Below are 18,792 nucleotides of genomic sequence, written 5' to 3' on the forward strand. Positions count from 1 at the left end.
TAGGTGCCAGGAGAGCCCGGGCGATTTCAAACGTCTCCTCTCCACAGACGCTGAAGAATGTCGCCCTCTTCATGGCATCGTTGGTGACTTCTTTCGCTTGCAGGAGGAAGTTGAAACGGGCGGCGTACCCTTCCCAGTCTCCTGATGCTGGTTTGAATGGCAAGAAGCTGCTGTCGGTTGCCATTCTGGGTTCCTTGGGTCCTGGAGCTGAAGCCTGGATGCACGGTGCGATGCAGCGGTGCAGCAGGTGGCGGTGCTGCGGTGCAGTGCGTGGTGGCGGTCAGCTCAGCAGGATCCCACCTTCGTCGCCAGTGAAATATACTCGGAGTCGAGAGTGAATTTCATGCTCTTTATTCAGCTCATATTCATCAAGGAGAAGAAGAGAAGACGAATGGCTCTTTTCCCAAAACCATCTGCTTATATACATTATTTACACAATGGGCCTTGCGTGATTGGCTACTTCAGGGCTACACCTGTGGGCCAATTATATTGTGGATTGACTTCTGCCTGCAGCCTGATTGGCTGCTCCTACAGGCCAATCAGGTAGCAGATTCACTTCTGCCAGCCGCCTGATTGGCTGCTCCAGCAGGCCAATCAGGTTGCGGATTCACTTCCACCTGGAGTTGGATTGGGTAGCTCCCGCTGATTCTGAATCCTATTGTTCTAGGATTCAGCTCAGTACATAACAGTAGGCATGTTGCAAAGCACACTACTGTTGAGTCCCCAGGCATTTGCCATCTTAATTTGCCCAGAGACATTAATTAGAATAGGCAAATTTGTGGCATAGAGTCAACCTTTAGGGAGCTGGGTATGTTTAGCCTGGAGAAGAGAAGGTTAAGGGGTGATATGATAGCCATGTTCAAATATATAAAAGGATGTCATATAGAGGAGGGAGAAAGGTTGTTTTCTGCTGCTCCAGAGAAGCAGACACGGAGCAATGGATTCAAACTACAAGAAAGAAGATTCCACCTAAACATTAGGAAGAACTTCCTGACAGTAAGAGCTGTTTGGCAGTGGAATTTGCTACCAAGGAGTGTGGTGGAGTCTCCTTCTTTGGAGGTCTTTAAGCAGAGGCTTGACAGGCATATGTCAAGAATGCTTTGATGGTGTTTCCTGCTTGGCAGGAGGTTGGACTGGATGGCCCTTGTGGTTTCTTCCAACTCTATGATTCTATGATAACCTATGCTCTCAAGTACCTAGCAGTGCACCTGCTGTGCAGGGAGGGACCTCCTGCTCTCAGTTTTCCTGCAGGGCTGGAACATGTGTATAATAGTAGCAACAGAGGCAGTGAATCATCATCACTTATCTGAAAAGATTTAAAAGGATATTTGTCAATGGGCAGCAGTGTGATCTGCAGTGGGCAAGAGTCATGAGCTACAAGGTTTTCAAAGTTCTCCAGTGGTGTCGAAATCTTAGCCAAAGTTGTTGAGCCCCCTTGCAGTGCCTTGCTATGCTACTGCAGTTCACCATGTGTGTGGTCTGTCCAAGGCAGAATACAGTGGTACTACTTGATTGGGATACTATATTTCTGCTGATGTAGCTTATAATAGCATTAGGGGTTTTTTTGCTGCTGCATCACACTGTTAACGCATGTGAAGCTTGTGGTCTACCAAGACCCTTAGATCCTTTTCACATGTACTGCTGGCAAGCCAGGTGTCTCTCATCTTTCTATTTGTGCAGCTGGTTATTCCTGCCTAAGTGTAGAGCCTGACATTTGTCCCTATTGAAAATCCTTTTGTTAGTTTTGGCCAAGTTCTCCAGTCTGTTAAGGTCTTCTTGATTCCCGATTCTGTCTTCCGTGGCTACCCCTCCCAGTTTGGTGTCATCTGCAAATTTGATGAGCATATTTTCTGTGCTGTTCATTTAAATGAATGCTCACTTGCTTTCTCTTCTCACCTCACCCCCATGCAATGACTTGAGTATCAAATTGTGTACAGGAGTTTGCAGAGAGTGATACAGTGAGTAAAAGATCAATACATAAGTGTGTGGCATTATTACCACTGAGGTAGATAGGGCACTGTAGGAAGTGTGTTTAGCTTTATAATCATAGTCTTCACCAGGGTCATAGTGTGTCGGGTGCCAGGAGGGCTGGGCGAACCAGGCACCCCCAGCGTGGCCCGATGCTCCTCTCTGCCCACAAGGGTCGCATTGGCCAGCTGCGCTCCTCTCTGCATGGCTGTGCAGGCGGCTCAGCGTGTCCTGCTTTGCTTTGGTGGGGATCCCAGTGGCCTACAACTGACGCTGTGCTGCTGGTCTTCACCTATAGTTGTACCATCTAAAAGCTTTCTGAATTAGATCCAGGCGGCGGAGCCGTGGGGCTTGGTGGCTGGTTGCGCCCCACCGACCATCTGGCAGTGTGCAGGGAGGGGGGAGGCCGCTGGTGGGGGTGCCCCTGGGGGGCCGGCACCCTGTGTTTGAAATATGATTGGCCGGGAGGGGGGGGTGCCAGAAGGTGATCTCGCCTAGGGCGCAAAAAACCTTAGCACCGGCCCTGTCTGTCGACCTTCATTCCAAGGAAAATGAACCCTTGAGTTTCCTGTTGCTTGGAGATTGAGGTACATGCCACAGTATGTTCCAGCCTTTATATCAGGAGAGGGAAACATGTGGCGCACCGGATGTTGCCTAATTGAATCTCCCATCACCCTTGGCAAATGCCACGCGGGCTCAGGGCTAATGGGAGTTTTAGACCAACAGCCCCTGAAGGATTGCAATCAATCCCCCTTCCTGTATGATGACAATACCGGTAGAGGCGAAACAAAAAGGCGAGGAGGGTTTTGAGTTTTGAGTTTTATTTTGGAAGCACCTTTGTTTTGGTTTGCATATTGTTAGAATATGCATTTTCCAGCACGGTTTCCATAATGTAGCACCGCAATTTTGGACACCGGGTAAGGAAAGAATAGTAATTCCTAGAGAATACACCTGATATATCACTGTCCGGTATATATGCTGTGTATATTCTTCCCTTTCGAAAGGAGAAACCCCAAACCATGCCTGCTTCTCCACCCAAGTGTGTCATGAATCTGTTACCTGAATAGCAGAGTATGCAGATTAGCAAATTGTTATGTGATTTGCACAACTGATCCTTAGGGTTGCCAGACTCAAGAGAGGACAGGACTTCTGTGCCTTTAATTGCCCTGCTCTCTTTTGAGTCTGGAAACCTTAAAGAGAAACCAGCAGACCCTTTGCTTGGAAATTAAGCAAAGGGTCTGCTGGTTTCTCTTTAAGGTTTCCAGACTCAAAAGAGAGCAGGGCAATTAAAGGCACAGAAGTCCTGTCCTCTCTTGAGTCTGGCAACCCTACTGATCCTGCTTCTGCTACCCACCAAGGGGAGGGACAAGGAATGACACACCAGACAAAAGCCCCACCCTAATACTGCCCGTCCTGCCCCTGAGTTTTCCACCAAGCATGGAGTTCTTGTTTTCCACCTTGCATCTGTCTAAAGGAGGCATAAACTAAAGATAGAAGGGAAGCTAGCAGATGCAGGATCTGTCGGAATCACTGAAATCTGCACAGGTAGAAAGCAGGCAGACACAATACAGCCTCTCTTATGACAGCCTTGACTTCTTTGGGGGATGTGTGTTAGAGAGAAACTATCACTATTTTACTGCAAGAATGTGAGTTCAGGCTTGGGAGAATATACAAAGACATTTCATTGACCGGGCGGCTCCTGCAGTTTCTATCAGCTCTCACAAGCAGGCTCTCCTATATCTTAAAGTGGCGAATCCTCCCTGGGCATACAGGTGGCAAAATTCCTGTGACTGGCACAGCAAGGTCCACTGCTCTCTTGACGACAGGCTTTGCTGCTGCGACGGCCGGAACTTCGGCAGAGTGAGATTCATGGGATGCGTGCGTGTCGTTGTGCGAATGGATGAGGTCAAGGACCCTGCGGCCAATTCCAGGGGATGGGATGTTCTTCCCAAGATGATGCATATAATGCTCGAGGAAATGGGAACCTCCGGCCTGGAAAAGAAAACCATTATGTCCAGTCTGCTGGTGTTAGTCAGAACACAGTCCTAAATAATAATAATATACAGACCACTCAGCTTGGAGCTCTGAGCGGGTGCAAATCTCATGAGGTGCAATGACCTTTCCCACTGATGCCCACAAACAAAGGGGGTAGGGGAAATTTTAGGGTTGCCACCTGTCCTGTAAAATACAGGACTGTCCTGTATTTCAATGTAAAATGCCATGTTCTGTATTTCAGGTCTTCTCTCTCTCTCTCTCTCTCTCTCTCTCTCTCTCTCTCTCTCTCTCTCTGCCAAGTTAGGGATCCTCTCCAAATGCATGTGTAAAGGTGTGTGAAAGGTCATGTATTTCAGCTCTGGGTAGTCAAGCACAGACAGATTTACAAATTCATGTGTGTGTGTGTGTGTGTGTGTGTGTGTGTGAACAGTAAGAGCTGTTCAACAGTGGAATTTGCTGCCAAGGAGTGTGGTGGAGTCTCCTTCTTTAAGCAGAGGCTTGACGGCCATATGTCAGGAATGCTTTGATGGTGTTTCCTGCTTGGCAGGGGGTTGGACTGGATGACCCTTGTGATCTCTTCCAACTCTATGATTCTATGTGTGTGACAAATTGCAGAGGGACCATTCTGTTAGGCTGCAATAGATTTTAATGAATTGCTTTGAAGTCACTTCAGCAGCAGGGGGAAGTCACCCCCTGCCCTGCCCTGTATTTTGCCAGAACAAAGGTGGCAATCCTAGGAGACATACCCAGAGATCTATATGGCTTGTGTTTCTCCCCAATGCACAGCCTCATGTCCCTACAGAAGGATTTGCCAAGGAACCTCCAACAGCTGTGATAACAAGATGCACAGGAGGCAGGAACCCCGCACCATTAACAGGAGCATTAAGAGGAGGAGCTTGTCGGGATCCACAGAATGCTGTGTGAGATAGTAAGTCTGCAGGACTGAGTGTGCTAGTAAAGTGAAACTAGCTGATGCAATACTTTCTATAGGAGTGCTGGGTCAGAATGACTCAGCAGTAATGTGCTGTCAGTTGATTGGCTGTCATTGGTGTAAAAGGGAAACCTTTCCAGCAGCGAGTGTGGTGGTGTAGAAGGGTATGGTCAGTGAGAAGTCTTCCTACATGCCTTAAGGTGCAGTCACCTGCTTATTTGTATGAACTGCTTGTGTATCACAGCCTGTAGATATTTGTATATAGCTCACAATAAATATACTGCAATGAAGAACCTGGAACTCTGAGCATTTCTGCTAAAGTGCCGTGAAGGAATTCGCGACAGAGCTTTGGTCACAAACGTGGCATGATGACCATGAAAAGCCATGTCTTCTGAAATCACCACTTCTATTCAGCCATTAAAGATCCTCTGTTGTGTCTGGGCTCCTGGCCAGTAGATTAGACCAGGCATCCCCAAACTGTGGCCCTCCAGATGTTTTGGCCTACAAGTCCCATGATCCCTAGCTAAGAGGACCAGTGGTTGGGGAAGATGGGAATTGTAGTCCAAAACATCTGGAGGGCCGAATTTTGGGGATGCCTGGATTAGACCTTCCTCACAAAAGAATCTAGATGGGCAACCTAATTCAGCATTTTAAAAATGACAATGGTTCACTAAAATAAATAAACCAGCCTGTATTTGTGCTGTTGGAAGGACCTCTTCCTATGTATGGCAGGTAATTCTGTTGCTTAAGGTGGCCCAGGTGGTCTTTTGGGCTGGGCCCTTTTATCTCCTGCCCCTCCCCACCTTTTCAACTAATGCATCTTTCTTGCATCTTTCTTGGATTATAGGGCAGCTGAGCACAGTAGTGCCAAATACCCACCCTTAATTCATAGAATCATAGAATTGTAGAGTTGGATGGGACCACAAGGGCCATCTAGTCCAACCCCCAGCATTGCAGGAATATTTTGCCCAACCTGGGTCTCGAACACACAACCCTGAGATTAAGAGTCTCATGCTCCACCGACAGAGCTACCAAGGCATGCACAGAGACATTGACACATGTAGATTAGCATATGCAAGTTTCATGCAGATTTGTGCCACAGGTCTTAAGTACCTAGCAATGCCGTGAGTGCTGCGAAAGGGGTGCAGCAGGACTACAATAGGGGTGTGGGTGACCGCCTCTTTGTATCTAGGGATGAAGAATCCCTTAATTCAGGCATAGGCAAACTCAGCCCTCCAGATGTTTTGAGACTACAATTCCCATCATCCCTGGCCAGCCACTGGTCCTGTTAGCTAGGGATGATGGGAGTTGTAGTCCCAAAACATCTGGAGGGCTGAGTTTGCCTATGCCTGCCTTAATTGTTCTGCAGGGAAGCAGGGAAGTTGGCCTTGGTCAGGGTGCTTCTCTGGAAAACTGGGTGTGTGGAAAGGTAAAGGGAGCCAATTGGGGAAGGCCAATTAATCAGAAACATTCAAAATCTGGGTGCTACAGGATTTGGTGCAAGAGGAGAAGTGGTTGTGCTTCAAGTCCCAAAGGGCTCTGGTTTCCTAGCTAGCTTCCGTGTACGCCATCAGATCCTTCCCAGTGAACCTCAGAGCAAGCAGCTAGTTGTGAATTCTCTCTGTGTGTGAATTGCTGGAAACCATGTTTAGATATTGCCACCTACCTGGTGGTCATATAGAGTACAATCTACGGTGACGTCCTCTGCAGGTGGCTTGGGCGCACCATCAGGAACGGGAACAGGAGGCAACTGGATAACGGATGACTTGCAAAACCCATTACGCTTGATAAGGAAGAAAAAAAAGAGAGCAGTTGAGACATCTGAGAAGAAAATACTTCATCTCAGCCAGGCAGCATGGTGCAGAAAATTCCACTCATTCCCACCTTCCTCACATAAACCACCCAAAAAGTGGGGGAAATGATTGATTAGAGTTTTCATGTTATTCCCAATGAGGTCACCCACCCACCTGCAGACAAGTCCCAGACCTCTTGACCTTTACTCCATACTAAGGGACATAATAAAGTTCAGTGGGGTATGCAAGCCTAGTTGGTCTAGCATTCTACATCACTGACGGGGAGCAAGTAGGCGCCGCAAATGAATAATTGTGAATTAACCATCAACAGGTGTGAATAATGCCCTCTCTGCTTTGTAAATCAGAATCTGTAAGTGATCTAATTGAAACAAATGGGAAAATAAACATCTCACACAGGAAATTTACAGGATACAAGACTCTTTTTGAGGAATTTTTTTTAAAAAAATATCTCAGCATGAATGGAGGTCAAGAGATCAGTAGCTGTTGATAAGGGACTAAGATCAGGACTGAATGCAATTGGATTAACTAAGATTTTGGATGCAAGAAGAAATAAGAACTTTGTACCCCGAAACCCAGCACACAGGAAGTCACTCAAAATGTACAGTATAATTGGCTGTATAATTGATCTATATTTGGATGGGAATTGTAATTTGATTGTGATAAAATGTGGCTGTTATTGTATTTTAATAATTGAAAAATAATAAAAATTATATGTAAGTGAACTGTGGGGATTGTGGTTCAAAAATTCCAAATGACCACTCAACTGACATCAGGTGATCAGGGATGACTTGAAACTGCCAGTATTCTGCAGGAGGGATTCAAGCCAATTCCACTGTTATTTAGATTTGTGCAATTTAAAAGTAAAAAAACCATGCAGAATGAATGCTCAATAAAGTGTATCCTCCTTGCAAGCTCTGTGCAAGCGCATCACGTTGAATGTGCAGTAAAAAGGTCACCAGATTTATAGATGCCACCCCAGTTTCTGATTTGATCCTGGAATGTCCTGCATTTCCTTAAAGGTAATGGTCTAACATGAGTTTGACCAAACTGCAGGAGGCAGTGGAAGACAGGAGTGTGTGGCGTGCTATGGTCCATGGGGTCACGAAGAGTTGGACACGACTAAACAACAACAACAAAGGGACCCCTGATCATAGGGGCCAGTCGTGACCGACTCTGGGGTTGTGGCGCTCATCTCGTGTTATTGGCCGAGGGAGCCAGCGTACAGCTTCCAGGTCATGTGGCCAGCATGACTAACCCGCTTCTGGCAAACCAGAACAGCGCACGGAAATGCCGTTTACCTTCCCGCTTGGAGCGGTACCTATTTATCTACCATAATTACACTTCGACATGCTTTCGAACAGCTAGGTTGGCAGGAGCTGGGACCGAGCAACAGGAGCTCACCCCGTCACAGGGATTCAAACCTCCGACCTTCTGATCGGCCCAAAGGCTCAGTGGTTTAACCCACAGCGCCACCCGCGTCCCATTAGGACGTTCCTATTTTCATCGGAGAAATGTTGGAGGATAAGAAACATGCATTCCTCCCTAGAGGAACTCAGTGCAATCACTTCCACGTTTCTAGACCTGAAGTCATTGGACCTTCGAGTTTATATATGTATTTTTCTATAGAGAGGGACTTGTAGCCATGGAGGTCGGAAATGTGTGGACTTCATTGTTCAAATGCTTTCTTAAAGGCACAGGGAGCCCGCAATGCAGAAGGACTGGCAGGCCTCATTTGACTGCAGATGTTACCAGTCCTGGAATCTGCACTAAATTAATTGGGATCCCATCCACTTACCGCATGTTCACCTGTCGCCACCTGACAGTGTTCTGCAGGGTCTTGAGCTTGTTCCCTTGAGCAGTTAGTGGCAGCAATTGCAAACTCCACATGTGTACCGAGAGGCATATGCTGGGAACATAATAATGGACATTTTAGCCGTCTCTCTCAAACGCCAAAACTGAGCAGAATGAGTCATATAGGAATCTTAATGATATAAATGGACATTTGCAAAACTGGGGCACTTTTGTTTGGTTCTCACTCCCCCCACAACCCAACCCAGCCTATGAAGCTGCCTTCTAGCAACTCAGACTGGTCCTTCTTTCCAATGGAGGTTAGGCTCAGGACAGCTGTGGGGAACCAACATTTTTAGTGGAGCTGGTAGCAAATCACTTCACACACATCCTTGACCCCATTTAACTGCCTGCTGGTTTGTTCAGGACTCAATTCAAAGTCCTGGATTGAACTTTTAATCTTTAGCACCTTGGGACCAGGGCATCTCAGGAACCACTTCTCTCCAGATGTTCCCCTTCTGAGGCCCTTCTCCAGGTCCCTTCACTGTTGGAGGGAAAGTGAGTGGGCACTGGAAGCAGGGCCTTCTCTGACATGGCCCCCCACATTTGGACCATCTTCCCAAGAAAGATATGCCTTAACCCTTCACTGCTCACCATTTGCGGCCAGCAAGAATGCTCTTAGTTCGACACTCTTGTTTGGACTATTTGTTTCAGAGGACGAGCTTGCCGTTGCCACTTTTTAATTAATTGGTGTTGCTGGGTTTTGCTTTTGATCCGTTGTGCCCAAACTCCCCCTGCCCTTGCCTGATCAACTGAAACTTGCTGAGGGTCTTCATAATTTGTCTGCCCATTGTGGTGATTGACATGCACTAGGCTAAACAATTCGGAATAAGAAGTAATAAAAATGAAATTAAAAATTGATTTGAATATTGAATGGAATGGATATTTTCTCTCCCTCCTCCAACCACAGGCAGCGTGGACTGCCAGAATGAAACCTGCACACCAGAATGGACCATTTGGAAGCCAGGAATGACGGTATGTTGCAAAAATTTGAAAGAGCAAAAGTAGGAAGGATAACTGCGTTTAGATCTGTGCTAGAAGTGCAGATCAGCTTGCCTCGCTTAAACATGTGGCCTGAACAATGTCTTCAAACATCCCCTCTCTCTACTCTCTCTGTAATAAGGCAGCACCGCTAGTGGTCCTGTCTGAATACTTACTGTGCTGAGCCCTCTTGAAAGCTCAAGGAGCTGGTAATGGGTTCCATCGACATTTTCAGCATTGAACTTGGCGAGCCCAGAATCAGCTGCTTCCTTCAACTTAGGGTCATCCAGACGTGACAAAGTGGGGCAATCAGGGCAAAGGTTGCGAATATCTTCAACTGAATCTAAGGAAGAAAATGAGATAAGTACAGGGTGTTTTTTTAAAAATTTATTTAAGTGAGTAATGTTTTGTTGCTGGCGGCTCCAAAAGGTTTAGGATAGCTGATCAGTTGCTGACATAGGCTGTTGCAGCAGTTTTGTGTTGGCAGAAACTTAAGAAATGAACATTTAAGGAATTTATTATATTTTTATTTTGCCCTTCCTCCAAGAACTCACGATGGCCCTGCAAATACTGATGTCCACCTCCGAGGGCCTTCTGGCAGTTCCCTCACTCCGAGAAGCGAAGTTACAGGGATCCAGGCACAGAGCGCCTTTTCAGTAGTGGAGCACCTTCCCATCAGAGGTCAAATAGATTAAAAACTACACAATTTATCGTAGACATGTGTGCCAGGAAGTTTTCAATGTGCTTTTATATTATGTTGGAAGCCACCCAAAGTGGCTGGAGCAACCCAGTCAGATGGGCAGGGTACAAATAATATGTTGTTGTGTGTATTTTATGCAAAATTGCAATTTTATGCAATTCATGCAATGTCAGAAGAAAATGCTGAGGAATTCTCCTGAGGGTTAAAAAAAGAAAAGAAAAGAAACACCAATTGGCAAACTCATTTGGAAATGTGGAGAAGTGAACTCAAGACTGGAAGAATGAGACACTGAGAAGAAACAGAAAAAGACCTACTGGCTCATTCTAACAGCTGTGTGGTCCCTTTGTGTTTATATCAAGGACAGGGAGCCTGTGGCTCTTCCCCAGATGTTGATATTTGGCTATTATCCATGCTGGCAGGGGGTGATGAGATCTGGAGTCCAACAGAATCTGGAGAGCCACAAGTTCTCCATCCCTGGTTTATGTGCATGATTTTGCCGGGGCGTGCCTTCCAGACAAAGATACACAGAGGGTCACAGGACACACCTGACGGATGTGCGTTGTTTTTAAGAGTGGCAGGTGTGGCGACATCCAGTCAAGATCAAGTCCATGTCTCACAAAGCTGGGGTTTAATCTTGTGCTACACAGTCTGAAGGGGAACCCCCCCCCGATGTCTCAGGGACAAACAGCACCTGCGAAAGAGTGATGCTCACTAGGGCTGAAAAAGGGTTAACACCGCCCGCCCGCCCCACATTGTGCTACTGGTTCTCATTGCCCCACCTGCAGCTGCTCTCTCTCTCTCCCCCCTCCCTCTCCCCCTCCCTCTCCCCCCCCTCTCACTTAGATTGGGGTGGAGAACCTTCTTCAAGCCAGCGGTGCCTTCTGGGAACCCTTCATGAGGCCACATGGAAGGCAATCAAGAAGCAGGGCATATCCCTAGGCCAGACAGAATGACTCAAGGGATGTGCCAAGCAGGGCCAGGGAGAGGTGTGCCCTGGGGAGAGTCATGGTAAATGGGGTGAGTTGGAGCGTGGGTCATTGACCCCCTATTTCTCAGCCCTGGTGACTGAGGACTGGAAAGCAGCCAAAGAGATTACCTGGAGTAGAGTGACAATGGCTAGACAGCATTTTGTAGCCTCCGTCCACAATGAGTAGTTTGACGTTGCAGTCCCCTTCAACAGCCTAGCGGTTCAAAGGAAGACGATTATGGGCTGGTTACAATGGGAGCAAAACCCAGTTCCACAGCATTGTACACCTTGTACATCAGCCTACACTGACCTGTTTGGCAATCTTTGGACCACATTCGCTGTGTTGGCAAGGGCTGTTGGAAGCTCTAGTCCAAAATATCTGGGGAATGCCTGGTGGGCCATGGCTGGTACACCATGCTATGCTTCTTCCAGGCGCTGAACCCCAAAGGGACCAAAACCCAGCCTAGCAAACAGTCACTGCCCTGGTCACCTATGGTGGGTAAGAACTGCCTCTAGGTAAGCAAACTGTGAAGTTTTTGCAAACTGGAATAATGCTTCCCCATACCTTCAGGCTATCCGGGTGCTCCGGTGACTAATATATAGCCAGTTTATTGTACACAGAAACACACAATTAACCATTTATATTGGATGACAATTGCCAAAAGATTTTTTGGATTCTTGTGAAGACTGTTGGACTAAGTGGACCTTGAACTGAACCCTCTAGCCATGCCTTATGAACAGATGTTTTGTTTTGTTTTTTAAAAAAGAACATGGTGGACTTGGATAGAATTCATTTTTCTGTTGGCTTCTCTAGTCACATTGATGATATTAGTCATCAGCTTCTTATAGCAAAATTCCAGCTTAAACTGAAGAAAGTAGGAAAAACCACTGGGCCAGTAAGATACAATCTAAATCAAATCCCTTATGAATACACAGTGGAAGTGAGGAACAGGTTTAAGGATTTAGATTTGGTGGACAGAGTGCCTGAAGAACTATGGATGGAGGCTCGTAACATTATACAGGAGGCAGCAACGAAGGCCATCCCAATGAAAAGGAAATCCAAGAAAGCAAAGTGGCTGTCCATTGAGGCCTTACAAATAATGGGGGAGAGAAGGCAAGCAAAATGTGAGGGAGATAGTAAAAGATGCAGGAAACTGAATGCAGATTTCTGAAAAATAGCAAGGAGAAACAAGAGAGGAATGCAAAGAAATAGAGGAAAATAATAGAATGGGGAAAACCAGAGATCTGTTCAAGAAAATTGGAGATATGAAAGGAACATTTCGTACAAAGATTACCATAAAGCTCATTATTCCCATAAGGAATAGTGAGGGTTGCGGCAGGACCCTGCGGAAAAGCCAGTGTGTGTGTTAAGGGGTGGGTCTAAAAGTAAGGGAGAGAAGATGATTGGAGGGCTGAGTGTTGCTGGGTTAAATTGCTTGTATCCATTCCTTGATAGACAGGACTAGTCCTTAAATGCTCAGCGTGGCCACATGTTTCTTAATCTTGCTAGTGATTTTAATCCCCCTCCCGCCCACCTCCTTTTCTTTGCAGGTTTAGAGTGACCTTGCTATGGTGCCGCTTGTATTCAAGGGCCAGTAGGAATTTTTTCCATTTGGCTGATTGGCTGTTGCCATTTGGTTTTTTGCCTACTGCTTAGCAATAGTCACAGCTTGTTAGGTTGGCGGGTTAGGCTTTGGTTGATGAGTTTGGGAGGGGTATCGCATGGAGGTGCATGCCCCTCAGTGGTTGCTCTTATAGAAGTATTCCGTTAAAGGAATCCCGGGGCTCTGGGGCTCTAGTCCTTACACCCCCAAAATGGTGCGGGGCTGGGGCCAATACAGAGCACAAGCCTTGGGGAACATTTTCTGGTGGTGGAGATGGCCTGGTCGCAGCTATCTCCATCTCCATGGCGTGTTTACTTGACTTTCCTATTGCAGGAAGTCAGAGCTGGTCCTGTCCCACCGTGGGGCAGAAGATTAACCAAAGCCTAAGGCCAACACTCAAATTAATTTGTAATTTGAATAAAGTTGTGGCCAAAATTATGCCAAAAACAAAACCTAAAATAATGCGTCTGTCTGAGTTATTGGGGGGAATTTTCTGGGGTCTCGGCACGCAATAAAGGACCAAAGTGGAAAGGACCTAACAGAAGCAGAAGGCATCTAGAAGAGGTGGCAAGAATACACAGAGGAATTATACCAGAAAGATATGGAGGTCTTGTACACCCCAGGTAGTGTGGTTGCTGACCTTGAGCCAGACATTCTGGAGAGTGAAGTCAAATGGGCCTTAGAAAGCACTGCTAATAACAAGGCCAGTGGAAGTGATGATATTCCAGCTGAACTATTAAAATTTTTAAAAGATGATGCTGTTAAGGTGCTACACTCAATATGCCAGCAAGTTTGGAAAACTCAGCAGTGGCCACAGGATTGGAGAAGATCAGTCTACATCCCAATCCCAAAGAAGGGCAGTGCCAAAGAATGCTCCAACTACCACACAATTGCGCTGGTCCCCTCACCTCCTGGAAAATAGAAGGGGAAGAAATGGAGGCAGTGCGAGATTTTACTTTCTTGGGCCCCATGATCACTGCAGATGGTGACAGCAGTCACGAAATTAAAAGATGCCTGCTTCTTGGGAGAAAAGCAATGACAAGCCTAGACAGCATCTTAAAAAGCAGAGACATCACCTTGCTGACAAAGGTCCATATGGTTAAAGCTATGGTTTTCCCAGTAGTGATGTATGGAAGTGAGAGCTGGACCATAAAGAAGGCAGATCACCGAAGAATTGATGCTTTTGAATTATGGTGCTGGAGGAGACTCTTGAGAGTCCCATGGACTGCAAGAAGATCAAACCTATCCATTCTAAAGGAAATCAGCCCTGAGTGCTCACTGGAAGGACAGATCCTGAAGCTAAGGCTCCAATACTTTGGCCACCTCATGAGAAGAGAAGACTCCTTGGAGAACACCTTGATGTTGGGAAAGATTGAGGGCACAAGGAGAAGGGGACGACAGAGGACGAGATGGTGGGACAGTGTTCTCGAAGCTACAAACATGAGTCTGACCAAACTGCGGGAGGCAGTGGAAGGCAGGAGTGCCTGACGTGCTATGGTCCATGGGGTCACGAAGAGTTGGACACGACTAAACGACTAAACAAAAACAACATAATGAGATAGATTTTAATTTTTCACTTAGTTTCCGTCTCGCACTTTGACCAGTTGAAATAGAACTTGGACAACGTACCATATAATTCAAAGGAGCCCAGATTTTAAATCTGAGACCACAGATTCAAGCACTAAAGCTTTTATGTGTGGCAAATATTTAGGTTGTTTGTTTTTTTAGGATGTCTGTGTGATCCCGAACACAATCAACTTGCCCTGTCAATTCAATTTTTGGCACAATAGGTTATGCAGAGTAAGCCCAGTGGTCTATCTTACGATTGCATACAAGGGCAGGGTTTCAGACAAGGAGATGTTGGGGAATTAGGTCTGGGATAGCTCACTTGGTAGAGCATGAGCCCCACATTGGGCAAAATATTCCTGCACTGCACATTGGACTAGATGATCCCCATGGTCCCTTCCAACTCTACAATTCTATGACTCTATGAACCTAGAACCTTCAGCATGCAAAGCAGCTGCTCCATCACTGAGTCACAGACCTTGAATGTTGGACATCATCACCCATTGAGGTTTGGGAAAGGTTAGGGTGGCTGAATTCCACTGGAACGAATCAGACTAATCTTTAGTGGCTGGTCGTCCATTAAATTGTAACTCGGTTGTTCTTGTAGACAACCTAGTACATGCTGAAATCCTTGCAATGCGTACTTGAGTAAGTGGAACTTGATTTGTTCCATAAAGGCACTTCCCATGCTCTCAATCAAAACACTTGGTTGAGGTTATATAGCTCAGGCAAGTTATGCCTTAAAATGTTAAGGGATCCTGAGTATGAATGCTTGCTGTGTAAATTAAACTTTTGTTGGATGCAACTTTGAAAAGTAAAATCAGCACCCTCCTGCTGAGCAGGACAATTGAGTTCCAAGCAGTCAGCCTGTATTGACATGCCTTTATTATTATTGCTATTAATTTGAATTGGTATTAATTTGAAGATATGATGCATGCACCCCCAAATAAATCATGCTTAAATTCTCTACAAGGTTAGCAAAAGGTCCAGGAACTCACATGCTCTGTCTGTGGCCTTATGGTACAATTTTCAGCAGGCAGTGGGTTGGACACATGGCACTCAGTCTCCAGTAAGTCCAACTCAATGAAGGCTACCTTTCCAAATGGCCTCTGTGGAGGAGGACATGAGAGAAGATGATTAGATTTTTTTAAATAAAAAAAACTTGCTTACATTTATTTAACCAGCATACAGCTAAAAGACCCAAAACCATAGAGTGCTTAATAATAATAATAATAATAATAATAATAATAATAATAAATGAATAAAAATTATTATTTATACCCCGCCCATCTGGCTGGGTTTCCCCAGCCACTCTGGGCAGCTTCCAACAAAATATTAAAATGCAATAATCTCTTAAGCATTAAAAGCTTCCCTAAACAGGGCTGCCTTCAGGTGTCTTCTAAAAGTGTGGTAGTTGTTTTTCTCTTTGACATCTGGTGGCAGGGCGTTCCACAGGGTGGGTGCCACTACCGAGAAGGCCCTCTGCCTGGTTCCTTGTAACTTGGCTTCTTGCAGTGAGGGAACCGCCAGGCCCTTGGCGCTGGACCTCAGTGTCCAAGCAGAACGATGGGGGTGGAGACACTCCTTCAGGTATGCTGGACAGTGTCAGTTCCCCCCTTAACAGATGTGCCAAAACAGAAATTCATTCAAAATGGTATGTCATTGCCTTTGGTACTTTCTTCCAGCTCCCTTAAAGAGAAGAGGGCAGGATGAAGGGAAATTATCATTGTTTCCTGGTCTGAGAGCTTGTGTAGAGACTTGCTCTGAACTCCTGGCATTATTAAGCTTTCTTGCAAGCCTGGCTCGCTTCTTTCCTGTTCTTGAAGCTTATGTTTAATTTATTTATTTATTGCATCTTATGCCACCTTTTACTCCAAAGTGCTCAAGGTGGCATATGTGGTTAACCCCCTCATTTAATCCCCACAACAACCATGCAAGGTAGATTTGGCTGAGAGGCACTGCCTGGCCCAAGGTCACCCAGTGAGCTTCAAGGCTGAGTGGGGATTGGAGCCCTCAGTATATAAATGCAACAAACAAACAAGTGGATGTTACCGGAGAGTGGTGAGCACCACGCAGACTTTGAGTGGTGTTCAGCAAAGTACAACTAATTATACCGAGAGCTTTTTCCCCCCAGCCGGAACTAAGTTCTGACACCTCTCAGGTGGACACCATTGCCATTATAAGAAAACAAGGTGGGCGTTCATGGTGTGTTCAGGCCCCTCTTGAAACGAGTGCGCATGAGTAAATTAGGGCTGTTAATTTCAATGGGTCTCCTCTACATAACTGCCACCCCTTCATCCCCGCAACACTTTCTGTGAGCCTGTCTCTGCCATTCAGGACATGCACAACTTCAGAATGCAGTAGATGTGCATCTTCCAAATGCAATAGGGACACTCACTGGACAAAAAAACATTTGGATGCCTTTAAACAACTGAGTGGCGCCAGATGGCGCTGTGGGGACCCAGGTGGCGCTGTGGTTAAACCACTGAGCCTAGGGCTTGCTGATCAGAAGGTCGGCGGTTCGAATCCCTGCAACGGAGTGAGCTCCCATTGTTCGGTCCCAGCTCCTGCCCACCTAGCAGTTCGAAAGCACATCAAAGTGCAAGTAGATAAATAGGAACCGCTCCGGCGGGAAGGTAAACGGCGTTTCTGTGCGCTGCTCTGGTTCACCAAAAGCAGCTTTGTCATGCTGGCCACATGACCCGGAAGCTGTCTGTGGACAAACGCCTGCTCCCTCGGCCTATAGAGCGAGATGAGCGCCGCAACCCCAGAGTCAGACACAACTGTACCTGATGGTCAGGGGCACCTTTACCTTTACCTTTAAACAACTGAGTAAGACATGCCCGTGTGCAATCCACACCAAAGCTTGCATTGTTCGTGTGGGTACACTGAACCCCAATAGCTTCTCAGTGGAAGGTTGGTAGTGAATAAACCAACATCAAATAAACAATTCAAAATGTTGGTGCTGACTTTTGAAGCCCTAAACGGCCTCGGCCCAGTATACCTAAAGAAGCGTCTCCAACCCCATCGTTCAGCCCGGACACTTAGGTCCAGCGCCGAGGGCCTTCTGGCAGTTCCCTCCCTGTGAGAAAAAGTGAGGTTACAGGGAACCAGGCAGAGGGCCTTCTCGGTTGTGGCACCCTCCCTGTGGAACACCCTCCCATCACATGTCAAGGAGATGAATAACTATACAACTATTAAAAGACATCTGAAGGCAGCCTGGAATAGGGAAGCTCTTTAATGTGTAATGTTCTATTATGTTTTTATATATCTTGGAAGCCGCCCACAGACTCTCCCAGTGTCTCTATTTTCCAGGGACAGTCCCAGATCCCGGTTTCTGATTTGATCCCTAAATGTCCCGCTTTTCCTTAGGACACCCCTTTTTTCATCGGAGAAAAGTTGGAGGGTATGGAGTTATGCGACTCCTGAGCCAAGGAGATAAGTAACTATACAACCTTTAGTAGACATCTGAAGGCAGCCCTGTATAAGGAAGTTTTTAGTGTTTGATGTTTTATTATGTTTTTATATACTGTATGCTGGAAGCTGCCCAGTGTGGCTGGGGCAACCCAGTCAGGTGAGTGGGGTGCAAAAAATAAGATTATTATTATTATTATTATGAAACCTCACAATGAAGGTTTTGTTCTGAAGCAGGACTGATGCTGCACAGTTGAAGATCTTACATAGTCTTCACTCACACCTCATATGATCTGGAGAATGACCTTCTTCCCCACCCCCCACCCCCATGAAGCACTTACCCGAGGGAGAACCTTGACCATCTCAATCCTATTTAGGGCGAACTTGTACCCGTGGTTATTTTTTGCGTTGATGTGGTCCACTGCGAAGTTTGCCATCTGCTCCGTCTCAAGGTCATCGCAAGCAGGAAACTCTGCCTGAGGGATGGCAGGGAGTATAGCTGCATTTGCCATGCACCCCAGGATCAGGCCCAGGAGCGCTGGAGCTACCGGTGATCTCATGGCTTCGCCTGCGGAAGATCTAAGGAGGAGGGTTGTGCTGGAAGGAAGGGTAGAAAGAGCCACAGCAGAGCTCCCATTTATACAAAGATGCAGCACACGAGGAGGCCTGCAATATTTGTTCTGGGTCCAAAAAAGCGACTGCAAACAACAGAAAGGGAAAAGTAAATATGCGCAGGACATTGAGTTAAAGGTTTATTAGATAAGGGGAAAATTGCAAAGTGTGCTAGAAAGAAGATGGCATGGGCAAAACAGAATCTCAAAGCGTTATTTTGGTCCCATTTCCCATACACTAAAAGGGCATTATGGGGAATTATGCTGCAGCTCACTGGGTGGGTGAGTGGGGTCCAATGTGGCCTGTCAGGCCATTTCCCCAAACCACACCCATCTGCCCATCAGGTGACACCACTGGTGACATCATCTGATGGGCAGAAGGGTTTGATCCTG

At 46.4% G+C, this 18,792-nt stretch overlaps 1 protein-coding gene across 1 annotated transcript; it reads right to left on the bottom strand.

Annotated features, from left to right (window-relative positions):
• Positions 1–2,772: 2,772 nt before the first annotated feature.
• AHSG (alpha 2-HS glycoprotein) lies at positions 2,773–18,399 on the bottom strand. Its single transcript, XM_035133827.3, has 7 exons — positions 18,130–18,399; positions 15,373–15,483; positions 11,334–11,418; positions 9,714–9,880; positions 8,504–8,614; positions 6,561–6,677; positions 2,773–3,960 (listed from the first exon to the last, which is right to left on the bottom strand). The coding sequence occupies exons 1-7, from the start codon at positions 18,346–18,348 to the stop codon at positions 3,703–3,705; spliced, it is 1,068 nt and encodes a 355-aa protein (XP_034989718.3). The 5' UTR covers positions 18,349–18,399; the 3' UTR covers positions 2,773–3,702.
• Between the last annotated feature and the right edge of the window lie 393 nt (positions 18,400–18,792).

This window comes from Zootoca vivipara, chromosome 5, assembly GCF_965207765.1.
Source record: "Zootoca vivipara chromosome 5, rZooViv2.hap1.1, whole genome shotgun sequence".
Taxonomy (NCBI): Eukaryota; Metazoa; Chordata; class Lepidosauria; order Squamata; family Lacertidae; genus Zootoca; species Zootoca vivipara.

Excerpts from the sequence above, each read along its gene's own strand:
- AHSG (XM_035133827.3), bottom strand. The coding sequence starts at position 18,348 with ATGAGATCACCGGTAGCTCCAGCGCTCCTGGGCCTGATCCTGGGGTGC. Across the intron at positions 8,615-9,713 it reads TTTCAAGAGGGCTCAGCACA|CATATGCCTCTCGGTACACA; the intron begins GTAAGTATTCAG and ends TTATGTTCCCAG. Across the intron at positions 6,678-8,503 it reads TGGCGACAGGTGAACATGCG|CGTAATGGGTTTTGCAAGTC; the intron begins GTAAGTGGATGG and ends TTCCTTATCAAG.